Source organism: Pseudorca crassidens, chromosome 6 (assembly GCF_039906515.1).
Source record: "Pseudorca crassidens isolate mPseCra1 chromosome 6, mPseCra1.hap1, whole genome shotgun sequence".
Lineage (NCBI taxonomy): Eukaryota > Metazoa > Chordata > Mammalia > Artiodactyla > Delphinidae > Pseudorca > Pseudorca crassidens.
The window spans coordinates 65,739,470-65,756,855 of record NC_090301.1 but is presented as its reverse complement, the minus strand read 5'-3'; the positions used below and the strand labels follow the sequence as shown (position 1 = coordinate 65,756,855).

The window sequence follows — 17,386 nt, the reverse complement described above, 5'->3', positions numbered from 1 at the left end:
ATACTCCTTTTTTTTTTTTTTTCTGTTCGTTTGTTTTGTTTTGTTTTGGGGGTTTTTTTTGGCCATGCCACATGGCATGTGGGATATTAGTTCCCCAACCAGGGATTGAACCCTCGCCACCTGTGTTGGAAGCGCGGAGTCTTAACCACTGGACCGCCAGGGAGTCCCTCTTTGTAATTTTTGATGAGAGTGAGTTAATTTGGGTAAGAAAAGTGAAAAATAGTACACTTGGTATTCCAAGTGTAATAGCTTACAGTAATTTGTTACTTGCCCTAGGACATGAATTTTGAGCCCTACGGGCCTGAGAGGATTATTCCTTAGTGAGCAAATCTAGCAAAAAGCTTTCAGCATCTGTATCTCAACACATCTTTGTTTTTATAACACTAACACTTGTGAAGTGGTAGATGTCATGGGAAGAAAGCCAAGTAAGGGTGGTTGTGATGGCAGTGAAGAGAAAGTAAAGTTTCTTAGCTAGAAAATAGAACTTATTTGTGTATCAAAGAGGGAAATGTTGAATGTGTCAATGGCTGAGGTCAATGATAGAACAAGTTCATCACACACTAGGTACAGGAACAGAAAAAAGTGATTCAAGGAACCATTTCAATGAATTGCTAATCAACAGAGAGATGATTCTGTATAAAGCCAAGAATAAATCAGTACTTCAGTAGCAGAATTTATTTAATGGCTTCATACAGGATCTTTACCCCTTGTTTAGCATTTTAAGGGACTGCTTGAAATTTTCAATTTTTCTTTCTCAATTTTATGGAGGAAGTGATATAAATTAGTGATATTTACAAGTGTGGTTATTAGTTAAGCGTTAGGATAAGGGCCCAAGGAAATATCATCATGTGTCTACGCTAATATTTAAAGAAATCATACTTGCCAGATTATAAAAATCTCTATTTTAATTGCATAAGCGTTCAGAGTAAGTCAGAAACATCTACAAGATAAATAAGAATTTCTAACAAGAAGGTGGAAAGAACTTGTAAAATAATCACAGTACTGACACCTCTGAAAGAGATGCACGAGGATTTTGACCAGTCCAGGTTTGTTTGCTTAATCTCCTGGCTGAACAACTGAAAACACAACCCTGGTGAAACAAAATAGATTTCTTCCCTAAAGACTCTGCAGAACCACAGGAAAGAACTTACGCAGTTTTTTTTTTTTTTAAGATGAGTTTTCAGTGGCCAAAATAGAACAGTATTTTTACAATGTTTTTCAAACGACCTAGACTGTCTTTACCCACTGCTCTCTTGCGATGCAGCTGCAGTCAGAAGCAGCATCAAATGAAAATGTTTAAGAGGCCACCATCTTTTACATTTTTATAAATTGTGAACTATGTTTCAGGCTTAAAGACCCAGTAGTGAAAACATCAATATTTAGAGAAAAAAAAAAAAGACTTAAGTAATTGTACTGAAGGACATTTGGGGTGAGACAACAGCTGCTTGTGTTTGATTTCTGTGTCTGAGTGTTACCTGGTATTATTTCATTTTGCTATGAGGATCTAAACCTAAAACCTAAATATCATTCCCCAATCTTCAATCCAAATGATACAATTCAGTAGCAGTTAATTTAATTCCCACCAATTTGTTACAATCCAATCAGGTGTGTTAAGGGTGTATGTTTGCGGGGAGGGGGTGATCCATCAGTGAAACAAGCTTTCCAATTGCAATAGGAAAAATAATAGCAAATTTATTGATTTATTAATCAACTTGTTCACATGGGAAGAGAGAGTAATATGAGAAGAAAAAAAGACCTTTGGAAAGAACTAAAATACCTGGCCACTATCAACTAAAATACCTGGCCACTATCAACTACGTCTGCACTGTTTAAATATACTGACACTTCCACCCATCTGGGCTCATGAACTTGTACTAATAAACCAAAATTAGAAAAAAGGAAATACGTTATAAAATTTCTTCTTAGTAACTAAATAATAGCTGTATATCATTACTTTGTTATTATTCCAAACAATAAACACATTTCAGAGAAAAGAGTGTTCACTTACAACTTGAAGCAAAGAGAGATACCCAAATCCTACATTATCAAAGTTTACTTTCACATTTTTCCATCGGGCAGTCTCATTTCTTTCTATTAGTATTAGGCAATCAGAATGATTATTCACTTCGCTGATGTCAAACATGTCACCAGTTGTGGTGTTAACACAGTGGTAGAATTTGCCAGCAAACAAATTTACGCCCATGATGCTGAAAATTAGCCAGAATATAAGACAAACCAGAAGCACATTCATGATGGATGGAATTGCTCCTAAAAGGGCATTCACAACCACCTAATACACAAATGGAAAAAAAGAAAAGTCAGAATTCTTGTTGGTTAAAAGAAAAGACATTCCCCTAGTAATCTTTAGTCATTCTTTTTTTTTTTTTTACTATCAAGATTATTCTAAGATATTTAAAAGCAAAGTAAAAATGTCTTAAAATGAAATACATTCTTTCATAAGCAATACATTTAAGGGAAATGAATTTAGATAATATATCAAAGATAAAAAAGATTTTAAAAAGAGAGGAGAAGTACTGAAAAGTTAAAGGGAAAACAAAATCAGAGGAATTTGCTGTCAGATGAAGTCAGAAAAGTTTTTATTAGAAAAAGTAAGAATTCCTAACAGAGAAAATTAACTCATTAAAAAAGGCAGTATATTAAAGAATGAAACTAAAATGTTGGGACAAGAGTTGATTTGATTGATATATTTTACTAAACTAAAAATTCAGATGTATAAATATAAAAAATTATTAAATACCTAATATAATTTTGTCCTTAATTATTCATGCATTGCTATGACTAATAATAATTTTTGCATAAGAAGCAAGACAATTTAGCATTATGTATTTCATTAGATCATCACATCGTTTATTTCAAGCTCCAGTCATATCAGTTGTTTCATTTACTGAGTTTAATTTGATAAACTTATTTTAAATGAAACATAGTAGAAATCAGTTTCTTAGGAAAATAAGAAAAGGAGGGATGCCATTTTTGGGATGATAGCTCCTAAATCTGATGTGATTATATCAAGTTCTGTGCTAAATAATTAGCTACTTTTTTTTTTAATGGAAGCATTTTTGCCCCTCTTATCTTTATTCCTGGACCACAAATTAAAACTCTGAGTTTTTAGCAACACTGTAGGGAGGACTGTCCTTGCTTCCTTCTCTACAGTTCCCATTGGAGATGCACATGAGTAGCTAAGAGAGAGATAAACACAGGCCCTAAAATGCTCCTAAGTGGCAGATGATGCCTCAGACTTGAACATTCATAGCTAAGTTGAATTCTACCTGTGTACCTCTATGATTCTTGTCGATCTGAAAGTGGGCCAAAGGCAATAATAAAACCATTAATGACAAAGAGGGGAATGAGAATGAAAAAGTGAAGTCAGTTGAATTATCTAGGCAGATCCAGATGATGTGAGCTATGCAGCCTACCAAGCTGACACATGGTACCTCACCTTTATCTCATGTGGCCGTCTGCATTAAGACAACTGAATGAATAAGTCTTTATTTTATACTTCACTTTAAATGTGTGGATACACTTAGATTTCTTTGGATTCAAGATATGAAAGCTGAAATCAAGTTATTATTTATTTCCCTCCTTTTCCAAACATTTTGCCTAACAGCCAGATTAAAAAGCTTTTTCTACTGTGTATACACAAAGCACATGTTAAAATGCATATTTTTTTTGTTTTTTTTTTTTACCTACAACACCCAATTTAGCCCATGAGCAGAACACTGGCTACCTACACCTATTTCTTGAATTCTTTTCCCATCAATCTGTAGGTCTCACACTTTTTTCTTCCAAACCTTTCTCACCTCTATCACTTCTCCATTTTCATGATCGCCACCCTAGTTCTGACATCTGTTAGTACATACTTGTACCATTTTCAGAGTCTTTCAATTTCCTCCTTCCTTTCATTCATATAAGATGAATTCATCTCCGACTCTCATTTAAAATTATTTAATGGCTTCCCACTGATTATCAAACATCTTCCTTACCTTGATGTTCAAATCACTTCTGAATCTGCATTTCTAGTTTTAACTTCCCTAGCCACCTAGCCTTCACGCCAATCCAACTAATGTAATTACCATGTGCTAATAACATTACCAGAGAACTGAGATGCCCTTTCCTTTGAAATTCCGTGTCCACTACCTCCCCTTCTGAAACACTCTCCTCACAAGCTGTAGTTCAAGCAACACTTCTGTCATGGAGCCTCACTTCACCTCTCAGTTTAGCCTCCAAAAGAGAGATGAGTGTTTCCTCTTTTGAATTCAAAAATCAGAATTCCAGCACTGGACAGGACTATAGAGATACTTTACTACTGCATTCTCATTTGGTAAATGAGAAGAATGAGCTAAGCTAGGTTAAGTTCAGAATGTAGACTAGAAATGGCATCTAGTGCTTCTTCTACTCGACCTCACTAATTTTCCTTAGAGTCACTCGTAGTTATCCGGTACCCAGATTGCTCTGTGTTAGAGTTAATGAATGGCATTCCCATAATCTTGACAGATGGTAGACTTTTTTTTTTTTAATTTAAGATGAAAAAATATATTTGTGAATTCTCCAAGGCTTTGAGTGCCTTGAATACAGGAATATAGCAGGTGCTTTGAATACAGGACTACAAAAATGGTGATTGAATGAATGAATGAAGTAAAGGTTAGCTTAGCATTTACTGATCAAAATATAATTTTTAAATGCGATTTCTGGATATGGGATGAGAATAAAGAGCTGAACACAAAATAATTTGGCGTTAGCTAATAAGTCTGAGGGGTTTCTTTTGAAACTGGGGATTGGATTTGCACTAAAATTAACTCTATGTAATTCATGATATAAGCAGCAGTGCCTTTCAAGGAACATTTACAATGGTTGGCATACATTTGGCCCAGAGAAAACGTTTATTTTTATGAAGATAAAAGGATTTACTATACAAAGGTCCATTCATATTTAAAATCTCATTAAATTAGGCAATGAAGGATGAGAGAAAGGATTGTCTTTTCCCAAGAGCCCCAAGCCCTTCCTTGGTTCAGCACAGAGGGAGGGGTATTAACTCCTTCTGGCTCTAGGGAACTGCAGTAATTGGTTCCCAGGTGGTGAAGGCACTAGACAGAACTGGACTAAACAAGTTGGAAAGAACAAATTGAAGTTTCAGGCTGCATAAAAGGAGGTTCTAAGAAAGGAACTATCTTAATGAATTAATACTAGAGGTTGCTTCTCACAAATGTTTTGCAAAACATCATCAAAATAGAATTTCTGTATTCCAGCACACAACTCACTCCTACAGAAACTCTTTCTGTTTCTGGTTCATTATCTGCTTTTTAAGTAAATCAACATGAAATGAGGGATTGACAATTAAATATGCAAATTAATGTTGGGAATTTTGATACATGCAGAAATGTCCTCTTGTCTGAATGAACTGTCTTTGAACTTCAAATCAATACTACTCATGGATTGCAATGTTTCTTTAATCAAAATACTGAAAAACTATGTGAATAAAAATCAAAAGTAGGCAAAGTAGAAATCACACATTTTAAAGTATGAAGAAGAGTAATAGTATCTTTTTTAAATCTAATGTCTGCATTTGTGTTATGGGATTTAATTACGGTAATTATTTTTGAAAGATATGTTACATTAATTATCCAAACAAAAATTCCAACTTTTTCTCTCCCTCAAAAATAAAAACTGTCCTCCTTGCACATTATTCCCAAACTTTAAGAATAAACAAAATGTAGATTCATTTTTATTTATGTTTTCACTATGATATTTTCTAAGATACTAAAAGGTTAGTTGGGAGTGACGTAGTCTATGAAGTAAGTTTATGCATTAAATTCTATCTTAATACACATAATAAGATGTTTTATTTCTAGGTGGGTGTTGTAGTCTGTACAATTCAAATAAGTGGGTCCTTTCATATTTACTTTATTTAAAACACAAATCACATGTGCTTACTCAACTCTATCTTAATATATTTTTGCTTTGTTACATTTGAAAAATAACCCCTATAAACTTACACTTAATAAAGCATGAGAATGATCACACAATCAATACCAGTTTTATGAAACCTGGAATACTGCACCCTAGCATCTGCTCACACATGTCAACAGGCAAGGAAGCCACTGCCAGTATCTTGATGTCAATTTTCAGGCCCCGGACCAAAGTAGAAAATAGCAAGTGTTCTTTTAAATGCCTCAAACAGCATCATCATCTTGATAAGTTAAAAACTTCACGCAACCATTCTAAACCAGGGTCCCCCACCCTCACCAATCAGATAATCTCCCCATAAATGGATAACTCAGTATACACACATCTAAATCATATTGAGTGAAACTTAATAAAGATATCAGCAGTTGAGGTTCAAATCCACAGAGCGTAAATTCACAAAAGGTATTTTTCTCAAAAGAAAATTTAAGACAATTGAAAATAGGGGATTAGAATGTAAATACTGTATTTTCCTTACTGTGGTGTGATAGTACCCTTCCCAAGCCCTCCCTCATCCCACTAACACAAAGTCACAGTGAAAGGATGAAAGGAAGCAAAAGGGGTAATACAGTACCCATAATAAAGGGCTGAGGGGCGGAACCAGCGCTCCACCCCATCCAAGTTGGAGCAAGATTATCCTATATAAAATAGAAATATATAGTTTGTTATTAGTTAGAAATCTGATATGACAGAACATTTGGTGTTACTTTTTGTATATGATGCTCTCTGTCTGTTTACCTATCAATCAAGGCTTGAGTTCTTTTGAAAAAGAAGGTATTTAAGATTTCCTAGACAAGGAAATTAAAAATACAAAATTTATTTTACTTAAGTTATCCATGACATCAATTCACTCAGTTCAATTTTACAAGTTGAAAATTTGGACTGGAAATTTGAAATACAATAAATGTTTCAAAGCTGTCAGCCAGAAATGTGCATAGAACATGCAAAACATAAAGGGCAGAGTGATGATAATTTATTTCTTACTTTCTAACTTCTTATCAAGCACTGTACAACATGCTTTATTTGGTAATGTTGCACTAAAGCACATGCTTTGAAGAAGTGACAAAACAAAAATAAAATGAGCCTGATTTACGCTTTCACATAGCTATTGTGATTTTATGCTGCTAGGGAAAAGAATAAAATGAGAGTTTCTGAATATATTCAAAGCTAACTTCCCAATTATAATCATCATTATTATTTCCATCCTCACCATCATCCATGATTATATTGTTTACAAAGTCAAAAATTCCAAATACCAGAAACAAAGAAACAAAAATAGAATCAATAATCAGGTTATTTTGTCTCTACAATGCCAAATACATGTTGAAATCATCAGCCATTTTAGGGTTGTATATATGCTGTCATTAAGAGGCAAGGACCATATTCATAAATCTGACAATTTAAACGATTAGTTCATCTCCTATCAGCATCTATAAGGATTTTGTTTTGAAAACTCCAAGTTTCAAAAATTAGCCTCTCCTTATAATATAAAAAGCATTATTGATCAAAATTATAGATAAGGTTATTTCTGTAAAAATTAAAGGCCCACAGGGTCAATACTGTTATGGAAATAAGGTGTTAAATATGAAAATATCTGGTCATTTGACTCATGGATTTAATAAACTTCCAAAAGGTCAAATTTGAAATAATTACAACAGCTCCAAATGTTTAGCATTGTTCAGATTTCGAAAACTTTTCGAACGTATTACTTTGATTCAGCAGAATCAATCAAATGTTTTCAAAAAAAATCAAAAAATGTTTAAGTAGAATGTATAAAAATTATATTTTTCTCCAGAACTGAAACTACCAGTCTAAAACAAAAGTGACATTTTAATTGGAAAATAAACTTAATTTTCACATATCCTGAAGAGAATTTCCAATAACATTTTAGTAAGCTTTGAGGATCTCTGTGAGAAATAAAATAAGACCGTATTATATTGTGTTAAATTGTTTCTAGTGAGGAAACATTTTTTATATATGTTAGGGAAATTGCAGAAGTCTTCAATTGAAGATTTCATAAGATAGTCTTATGTTCTTAAAAGGTGACATTTATAATAAATTTTATTTTAGAAGAACACATAAGGCTATCAACAAACTAGAAAATGCAAATGCAAGTCTGCAATACAGCTTTGTTTCTATAAACATAACGAAATCTTAGGCAGCAAAAGAGCAATGATTTTTCTGTTGGAATCACACTTAGTTCAGCAGCTTTGTTTTAGTAAAAGGAAATTTGATTAAAACAAAGAAACTAAATTTTTATGTTATACATCTTATAGATTAATGCTTCATATTTTTAAAAAGGCATGGAAAATAACAAGTCAATAATGACAAATTTTTTAACGTGTTATGAATCATAGGGAATGCTGTAATATTTCCTTAAAAGGAGTAATATAAAATTTTCTGTGACTCATATAAATGATAGTTAAGTTATGGTTAATTTATGAATCATCTATGGTAATGGGTCAAAATTATATTTTCTATTATGTTATAAAAGTTTAAATTCATTTTCATGAAAAATTGTGTAGATTTATATATAATCTTTAAGGTGATACTGCTATTTATATAAATTAAGAAGATTAATGTAGTTATAAATTGAAGCTATATTAACATAACAAAAAACTTTTAAAATTCAGTTAATATTTAATATCTACCCTTGAATACATTCAAATAACGCAAACTTTGGCATTGTACAGACACAATTTTGTCAATTAAAAATTTTTTTCCTTTACACTTACATTTAGGCACATGTATGATTCATATTGTTTTCAATAAAACTCATTAAGTACAGCTTAGACCATCACAAATGAGAAGCACATGATGTAGAATTCACTTTAGTTGATTATTATCATCATCATTACACATAGTACTTTAATAGCGCATCTGTTTTTTTTGTGTACAGGTTTGTAAGGAAACTCCCAAAATGGATTAGGAAATAAAGTCATTTTAATGAGCACGGCAGATAAATGATATTATATCATTTCAAGGGAGGCCTAAGTTCTCTTGCATATCACCTAGAAGTAAATATGCAACAGATAAAAGGAAAAAGTAGCAATTTGCAAGGATTTGCCATTCCTTTTGCATGCATGAGTTTTCCTTTTTTAAATTTACTTTAATAATTTTGGCTCTACACAATACTTCAGGTTCTTTCATTTTCCTTACCCTCATCCCTTCAAAACGTGATAAGGCTCTTAGAGGTCTCAGAGCTCTTAGTGTCCTGAGAGATTTGATGGCGCCAAGTTCTGAGTAACCCAAGGCATTTGCTGTTAAACTGACCAATGAAACCTGCACACACACAAAAGTAAATAAATAGAATCATTGTCATTCAATTTGTAGTTACTATGTAATACAATAATTACAATTAAAAATAATTTATTTTATTGAAGTATAGTTATTTACAACATTGTGGTAATTACAATTTTTGTTTATAATTCCTCAGAAGATGAGTGGCGACATATTTTCAGTAAACCTTTAAAAATTTTAAAGAAGTATTTTTAGTTGCATGCAAAGAAAGTAGCTTTCATGATGTTAATTAAAAACTAGTTGAATAAAAAAATTAAATGTCATGTGATTTAGTAATTACTCAGTTAGTTAGAAAACCTAAATAAAAATTGATTTTAAAAAGGAAGAAGTCCAGGTATAGGAAAATGTCATTATTATTCTTCCTTTATTTTATTAAGTTGCTGCTGAATTTAGGGCTTTGCCAATGGTTACTAATAAAATATAAAAACTGCTATTGTACCAGAAAAAGCAAGAAATATCTATCCTGTGTTGGTATTTTCAACTAATTATAATTGATACCCACAGAAATTAATGCGCTGTCGTATTAATTTTGAGGTTGATTTTTTGAAGAGGAATTTTTGTTGTCTTGCTAATACTTTGTGTTTTCACTTATCTAAAGTTTATTCCTATGTAAATAATGTAACTTAAAAGTAATTCCATCATGAAACTTACTCAAAATTTTTATACTAATCTAGAGCTTCTGCCATGGTACTTGGCCCAAAATCGCCAGTCAATAAATGTTTACCAAATAAAGAAATAAATAAACTAACTTCATCTGCATGAAATATGCAACTAAAACTAAGAAATAAAAATTTTAGATCTGTAATTCTCTAAATAAAGACCAAAACTCTGTATCCAGAGTTAGAATTTCTTTGGTTTGAGAATAGCTGGTATTGGATAGTTCCAAATACACTGGATACTATTTTTGCAAAATTTTCTATGTTTAAGTGTATTAAGTTGGCTTATGTTTAATATGCTTTTTAGTTTACTTGAGATGTGCTATAATTCCTTTTGTCTTTTTTTAGAGTGTTATGCTGATCCTTATGAAGTAATTAAAATAGAACCGTGAAAAATAAAAGTATTATTATTGCAAAACTATAAAATTCCCTTCAGAATTATTTTCCTAAAATATTTCGGAAATGGCTATTAAAAACCAAACTCGTAATAATAAATAAAATCATCATTCTTCCACTAAAAAATTCAGACATGGAATAAGCATAAAAGAGAAAAGCAAAGCTCAGGAATTTTCAAAAGGATTAAATTATATTTAGATTTAAAGCCTAGTGTGAAAAATTATGAGCAGTTGAAATATGATATAACTTCTAATGCTTGAAATCTCAAATATTAGAAACTTTCTCTTTGTGACATGCTGAAGCAATTATTCTTTTGAGGTTTCTTTCTTTTTTTTATTGAGGTATATTTGATTTACAATATTATATTAGTTTTAGCTGTACAACACAGTAGTTCAAAATTTTTATAGATTATACTCCATTTAAAGTTATTATAAATATTGGCTATATTCCCTGTGCTGTATAATACATCCCTGTAGCTTATGTATTTCATACATAGTAGTTTGTACCTTTTAATCCCCTACCCCTATTGTGCCCCTCCCCCATTCCCTCTCCCCACTGATAACCACTAGTTTGTTCTCTATATCTGTGAGTCTGTTTCTGTTTTGTTATATTGACTAGTTTGCTTTACTCTTAGATTCCACGTATAAGTGATAACATACAGTATTTGTCTTTTCCTGTCTGACTTATTTCAGGTCCATCTGTGTTGTTGCATATGGGAAAATTTCTTTTCTATGGCTGAGAAAAGAAAATTTCTTTTCTATAATGCTATAGAAAATTTCTTTTCTATAGCATTCTATTGTGTGTGTGTGTGTGTATATATATATATATATATATATATATATATATATACACACATATCTATCATATCTTCTTTACCCATTCATCTGTTGTTTTGTTTTTTTTTTTTACAGAAGCTGTTGCGGGTAGGAGTTTATTAATTAATTAATTAATTTTTTTTGCTGTGTTGCATCTTCGTTTCTGTGCGAGGGCTTTCTCTAGTTGTGGCAAGCGGGGGCCACTCTTCATCGCAGTGTGCAGGCCTCTCACTATCGCGGCCTCTCTTGTTGCGGAGCACAACCTCCAGACGCGCAGGCTCAGTATTTGTGGCTCACCGTCGAGTTGCTCTGTGGCATGTGGGATCCTCCCAGACCAGGGCTCGAACCCGTGTCCCCTGCATTAGCAGGCAGATTCTCAACCACTGAGCCACTAGGGAAGCCCCTATTCATCTGCTGATGGACACTTAGGTTGCTTCCATATCTTTATATTATTATAAATAATACTGCTGTGAACATTGGGGTGCATGTACCTTTTCAAGTTAGTGTTTTCACTTTCTCCGGATATATATCCAGGAGTGGAATTTCTGGATCATATGATAATTCTATTTTTAGCTTTTTTAGAAACCTCCATACTGTTTTTCATAGTGGCTGCACCAATTTATATTCCCACCAACAGTGTACAAGGGTTCCCTTTTCTCTACATCCTCGCCAATATTTGTTATTTGTGGTCTTTTTGAAGACAGCCATTCTGAAAGGTGTGAGGTGATACCTCATTGTGGTTTTGATTTGCATTTCCCTGATGATTAGCAACGTTGAGCATATTTTCATGTGCCTATTGGCCATCTGCATTTTCTCCTTGGAACAATTTCTATTCAGTTCTGCCCATTTTTAATTTAGCTGCTTGTTTGGTTTGATGCTGAGTTGTATGAGCTGTTTGTATATGTTGGATGTGAACCCCTTATCACTCTTTTGAGGCTTTTTTCAATTCACTCATTTCATAATAACACTGTTAAGCTTTTCAAATAGCTCTGGGTTTGCCTTTTTTCAGAATTAAAGAGATATGATGTATATGCATGACCCTTAGTTCTAGAAATACTTTCCATAAGAAATCTGCATAGTTCTGCTGGATTATCATCTTTGGGTAATAAAACTGTGGCCTATGAAGTTTGTAATATTTCGAACACACTTTTCTAAAACTGAAATTATGCCAAACTTAAAACATATAACATGATGTTTACCTTTAACAAATCTCAAAGGCAGCCACTTGTTTTGGGTAGATGAAATATTAATCATTAGGTTTACAAACTCTGTGAAGGGCTGTTGGTACATTATGGGCTTGCTGCAAATCTACAGTTACACTGGGGAAACTCCTTATCACAGAATGAAGTAGAGTTTTTCACTACACCCCGTACATCTTACTTCCTATAATGGAGTTATAATCTATATAATCTACTCTTTAAACATATCCTTTAAAAACTTTGAGAAGATGAAAAAGAATTTTTAAAAATTGACATTAGCTTCCACCATCATCACTGTTTATTGAATGTCTTTAACTCTGTATGCACTAATATCATCATTTTACAGAGTCAAAAGCCAAGTAAGTTACTCAGTGGCACACAACCAATCAGTGGTGGGGCTGGGATTCAAGCTCAATTCTGTCTGATTCACAACGTAAGTAATTTAAACAACATACCCTATTTCACCACTCTCCCTACAAAGTTCTGATACGTTTTTTCCCAGCTTTTTATTCTAGATAACCACCACAAATCCCATCCCCCCATGCTAAATCAGTATTAAATTAGCTTATTTCTTACAAAAACTACACTATTATTCAGTGAATTAGTTTAGTGTCTACTAAGTAGCATATCCTGTCAGCATAACAGAGTGATCAAAGATTCACTATTTTAGAATTAGTTTATAGATAAAACAAATTACCTTGAATGGAAGATAAAGATAGGAGGATACTTACATCAACAATTAAGAAGTCTAGCCAACACCAGGCATTGGTGAAATATGTCTGATAGCCATATGCCACCCATTTTAGAAGCATTTCCAGAATGAAAATGTAAGTGAAAACCTTATCAGCATATTCCAACATTGTCTTGATCGTCTTTCGCTGATCAATATATATATCCTCAAATGCCTATAAAGAAAAGTTATGCATTTTAGCTTTCTGAAACTATTATACTATTACAACTATTATGAGCTAGTTTTTCTGACCACATATAAATATCTTTTCCTGCTTTTATATGTATGACACTTCATTGGAATAGGAGGGTAGAGGAAGAGTAGCTATCGCTGTCTTTTATTTATCTCAAAGATCTTTTAATGAATCAGGAGAAAAGTTATGCTCTCTATTGATATAACTGGAAGGAAGAAGTAAAAGCGTAACTCTAATGAATTAGTTTGACTTGTTCAGGAAATAGTTCTTGATGTCACATCTTGATGCTGCTACCCTAACTTGAAGTTATTTATTCCTTTTGTTTCATATATTTTGCTTCCTCCTGTTGGCTTTTTTAATTTTTATTTTTTGCCATAGAAAGGAGGTTGAAGAAATAAAAAGTGAAGGCTTATATTTTTCATAAAGCAGAAATTGTAATTGATCATCACATTGCCTAATTTTACTATACAGTTGAGTTCATTTGTTCCCTTTGTCCCCTTCATTTTGTTGATAGTTTATATTTCTCAGCAAAGATATGGTGTGACAAGGATGGTAAGATGAATTTACTTCTCATTTAGACTCTAATATCTATTCTTCTTCTAATATGAACCTCACTTGATATTTTATATCTAAGTATATATTCATTTAAATGGTGAAAAACTATTTCTTGTCTAAAGTGCCATGTAGATAAAATTTATTTCATCAGAGAGATATGCAGAAAAATATAGGCCTGTGTTAGAATTATACACTTCTAAGTTAAAGAAACCTAAGTAATTGCATTTCAATCAGGCAAGTTTTATCATCTTTCCATCCTTTATCTATCTATCTATCAACCTATCTATCTATCTATCTACATCTATCTTATGGCTTAAGTAGTCTATTTGTGTCAGCATTTTCCTAAAATGCTATCTATATGCTATACTTTATATTTTTGTAAATGATTTTCATATAAATTGATTCTGATGAACACTTTTATATAGAGAGAAACCAGTCCTTAAATAATCCCTTAGGCACGCTGCCCAATATTTATTTTTACTAATATCCATTGTTCTCTGAGTAGCATAAGAACAGTGGACCCAATTCAAAATGGACAGAGAAGTGGTTCCTAAGGACTTTTTGACTGTCCATAAAGAGATAATAATAATATCATTCATAAACAAAATTCATCAGAACTTAGAAGTTATAGATACCCAATCACAGGACTTTACTGTAGTTGCCATGCTTACTTTCTTGTTAAAATATGAGTAATTAAATACTCATGTTCTTTGGTTATAATGAATAAACTAGAGGGACAAATTTGGGGGGTTACTTAATAATAAGCAAAAATTAATAAATAGCTTGTGAGAAGTATATGTATACATAATAAAAGTAAGTCCAGAACTGCATAGTTATACATTGTATATAGTCTGTAAGAATGAAGTGGGGTAATTAAAGATGCACTGGAGATGGGTAGAAGGGTGGGTGGGTGGGTATATGGGTGGATGGGTGTATGTATGGATGGATATAGCGATACACATATGTTTAAGGAAGAAGTCATAAATGGAGATAACAGTTTGGGGGCTATCAAACAGAGGTGATGGCTGATTCCACAGAAATGGATGTAGAATGAGGGTTCAGGAAAAATAATGCATTGGATAATAAAACAATGCTACTGAAAGGATTAATAAGTCATTAGTATTAGGTGATTCTAAGACTTGGCATTATAGCATGTTTGCTTAATATTCACTCACCAGAGCACCACTACTAAGGAGAATCATGAAAACAATGAAGGTCTCAAACCAGTTATGTTCAACTATTCGGAAACACGTTCTTCTCAGGTTCCACCATTGTTTTCCTCTCCCTTCCTCCACACTAATTTGACAACATTTGAATCTTTGTACACAGCCTGCAAGTATAATGTTCAAACAGGAGTAGGTAAATAACTTCTGCTGCTTCAATGATACCCTTTGGCGTGTCCTGGATTCATCTTCTCATTGCTACTGCCATCTCTATCTTGCTAGGATAACTCTCTAAGCCTGGAGTAGTAAGAGCACATCTATTAGCAGAGTGAAGTTGTGAAAGTTATTCAGCCTCTTTAAACGGTTCCCTGGATAATACCTGTTTTTTCTGACCCAACTGCTATTGTCCAAGAAAGAACGTTGTAAAGTACAAGTACATGTTAAGTAGCTTTGCCTTGTACTATATCATCCTATTGCACTTTGTTGAAGTCACTCTAGGAAAGGACTTCAAAGTGAAATTAATAATAAGCAGAAAACGTCCCTTTTAAAGAGGATGCAGAGTAATAATATAGTTCTTACCCAACAATGCTGTTTATTACTGTTTAGGTTCTCTTGTGGTGCTCCTAGAAGAGCTTATAGAATTTTCAAGATTAATTTAGTCCACTAAAATGTGATTTGACTAGTCCTGCTTTGATTTGGTGTTGCCTTCCCTATACTGCTTTCACTCACTCTAACAAGAATTAAATCAACAGGAACCATAATGGAAAAGAATATAAAAAAGAATGTACATATATAAAGCTGAATCACTTTGTTGTACAGCAGAAATTAACACAACATTGTAAATCAACTATACTCCAATAAAAAATAAAATTAAAAAAATAATTAAATCAAGAGAAATTTGTGAGCACCTTTGTAATCACCATAGAGGATATTAAAAAAAAAGAAAAAGAGAAAAAATGTAAAAAGGTACAGAACGTGGACTTGCCCCCAGGAAACCTACAATCTGGTTTTTAAGAACAGATATAAACAAAAGAACCCTGCCTCAAGTCAAAAAAAAAAATCAGGTATGCTTGAAGAAAAGGGAGAAAGGAGGCGAAGGGAAAGAAGGGAAGGAAGGAAGAAAGCCAGTAAAGATATATATAACAGTTCAAATGAGAAAGAGAAGAACCCTCATAAGATAATACATGATTAGTTATCAGGTGAATTAAAGAATATCTTTATTTATAGCTGTTCAGAGGAATAAGAAGTTTTTTCCACCATGGTCGGATGAAGGTAGTTCTGAGGACTTTGAGTGATGTGTATAATTTATACAGGAAAAGAGGGAGAAAATATATATCAGGCCTATGAGGAAAAAAATCACAAAATAGAGAATATGCAAATATATTCATACCTTCAAAACTCAAATTCCCAAGAAACTCAGACCATGGGAAATACTAATCATGGAGAAAACAAAGCTCTTAGACTTATTGTCCATATTGTGCCAGGCTAAACTAGATACTGTGCAGGGATCAGGTATTGGGCAGTGCTTATTTCCTGTTTCACCCAGCAAGCATTGGAAAGTAATGATTTTGTTAAAAAAATACATCTGAGCATTTGCAACTCATTTGACTTTAATAGCTAAAAAATTACTTCTAAAGTAACTTTTGTGTATGAGAATTTTTACTAGTGTTTAAGATGCCAACTTATTGCGAAATCACCATTTTATTTGAAATATTATAAATTAGTCATTAGTTTTGATTACATTAAAATATCTTTTCTCCATGTTCATGGTCTCTTACACATAATGGGCAGATATAACCAAAACATAACATGAGATTTTAAATCTGTTGGCATATAAGAGGTAATTGAAATAGATTGACTACAAAGTTCTATTCTGAGTGGTCCATTTTGGGTGATCAACAGCTAAAAAAAAATGCACTCTATAAAGGGAAGATTAACATGAAGATCATGTTCTTTACCTTCAGTGAAACAGGCTTCAGGTTCAAGGGTTTCCTCAGGTTCCACTACAGGCTGTTCCTCGGCAGGTGCTCCAATGTCTACAGTGCTGCCTTCGGATGAGCTACTGCTTTCATTAAGTTTCTGAGCATGAGATGGACATAAAAAGTAAATCCCTTTTATTTTGGTACCTAAGAAATAGCCTAGCAAGGAAGGATTAGTACAATGAACTGATTCTGGATTCTCCTTGAAATGAAGAGATTTTAAGATTAAAAAGAAAGAATGAATAAGAAGGGGAAATAAGGAAATCATCTATGGTAACTCCTTTACCATAATTTGCAATGTATGAAGTCAGACTGCTATGTTATGAAGTTTCAAACGGCCATCAAAAACATGTACTAAGCAAACCACTGTCCTATGAATTAGAGAAGCCCCAGAGGGAGGGGTGGGAGAGGGGAAGTTAGT

The 17,386-nt window shown here is 32.9% G+C and overlaps 1 protein-coding gene across 4 annotated transcripts in view; it reads right to left on the bottom strand.

The window, feature by feature from the left end:
• Positions 1-17,386, bottom strand: part of LOC137226572 (sodium channel protein type 1 subunit alpha) — a 164,603-nt gene that overhangs the window by 13,092 nt on the left and 134,125 nt on the right. For all 4 annotated transcript variants that reach the window (XM_067741673.1, XM_067741672.1, XM_067741675.1 and 1 more), the window contains 5 exons: positions 16,945-17,065; positions 14,999-15,153; positions 13,077-13,250; positions 9,139-9,261; positions 2,009-2,290 (listed from right to left, as the gene is read on the bottom strand). In XM_067741673.1, the coding sequence (XP_067597774.1) occupies positions 2,009-2,290; positions 9,139-9,261; positions 13,077-13,250; positions 14,999-15,153; positions 16,945-17,065 (855 nt within the window). The remainder of the gene's footprint in view (positions 1-2,008; positions 2,291-9,138; positions 9,262-13,076; positions 13,251-14,998; positions 15,154-16,944; positions 17,066-17,386) is intronic.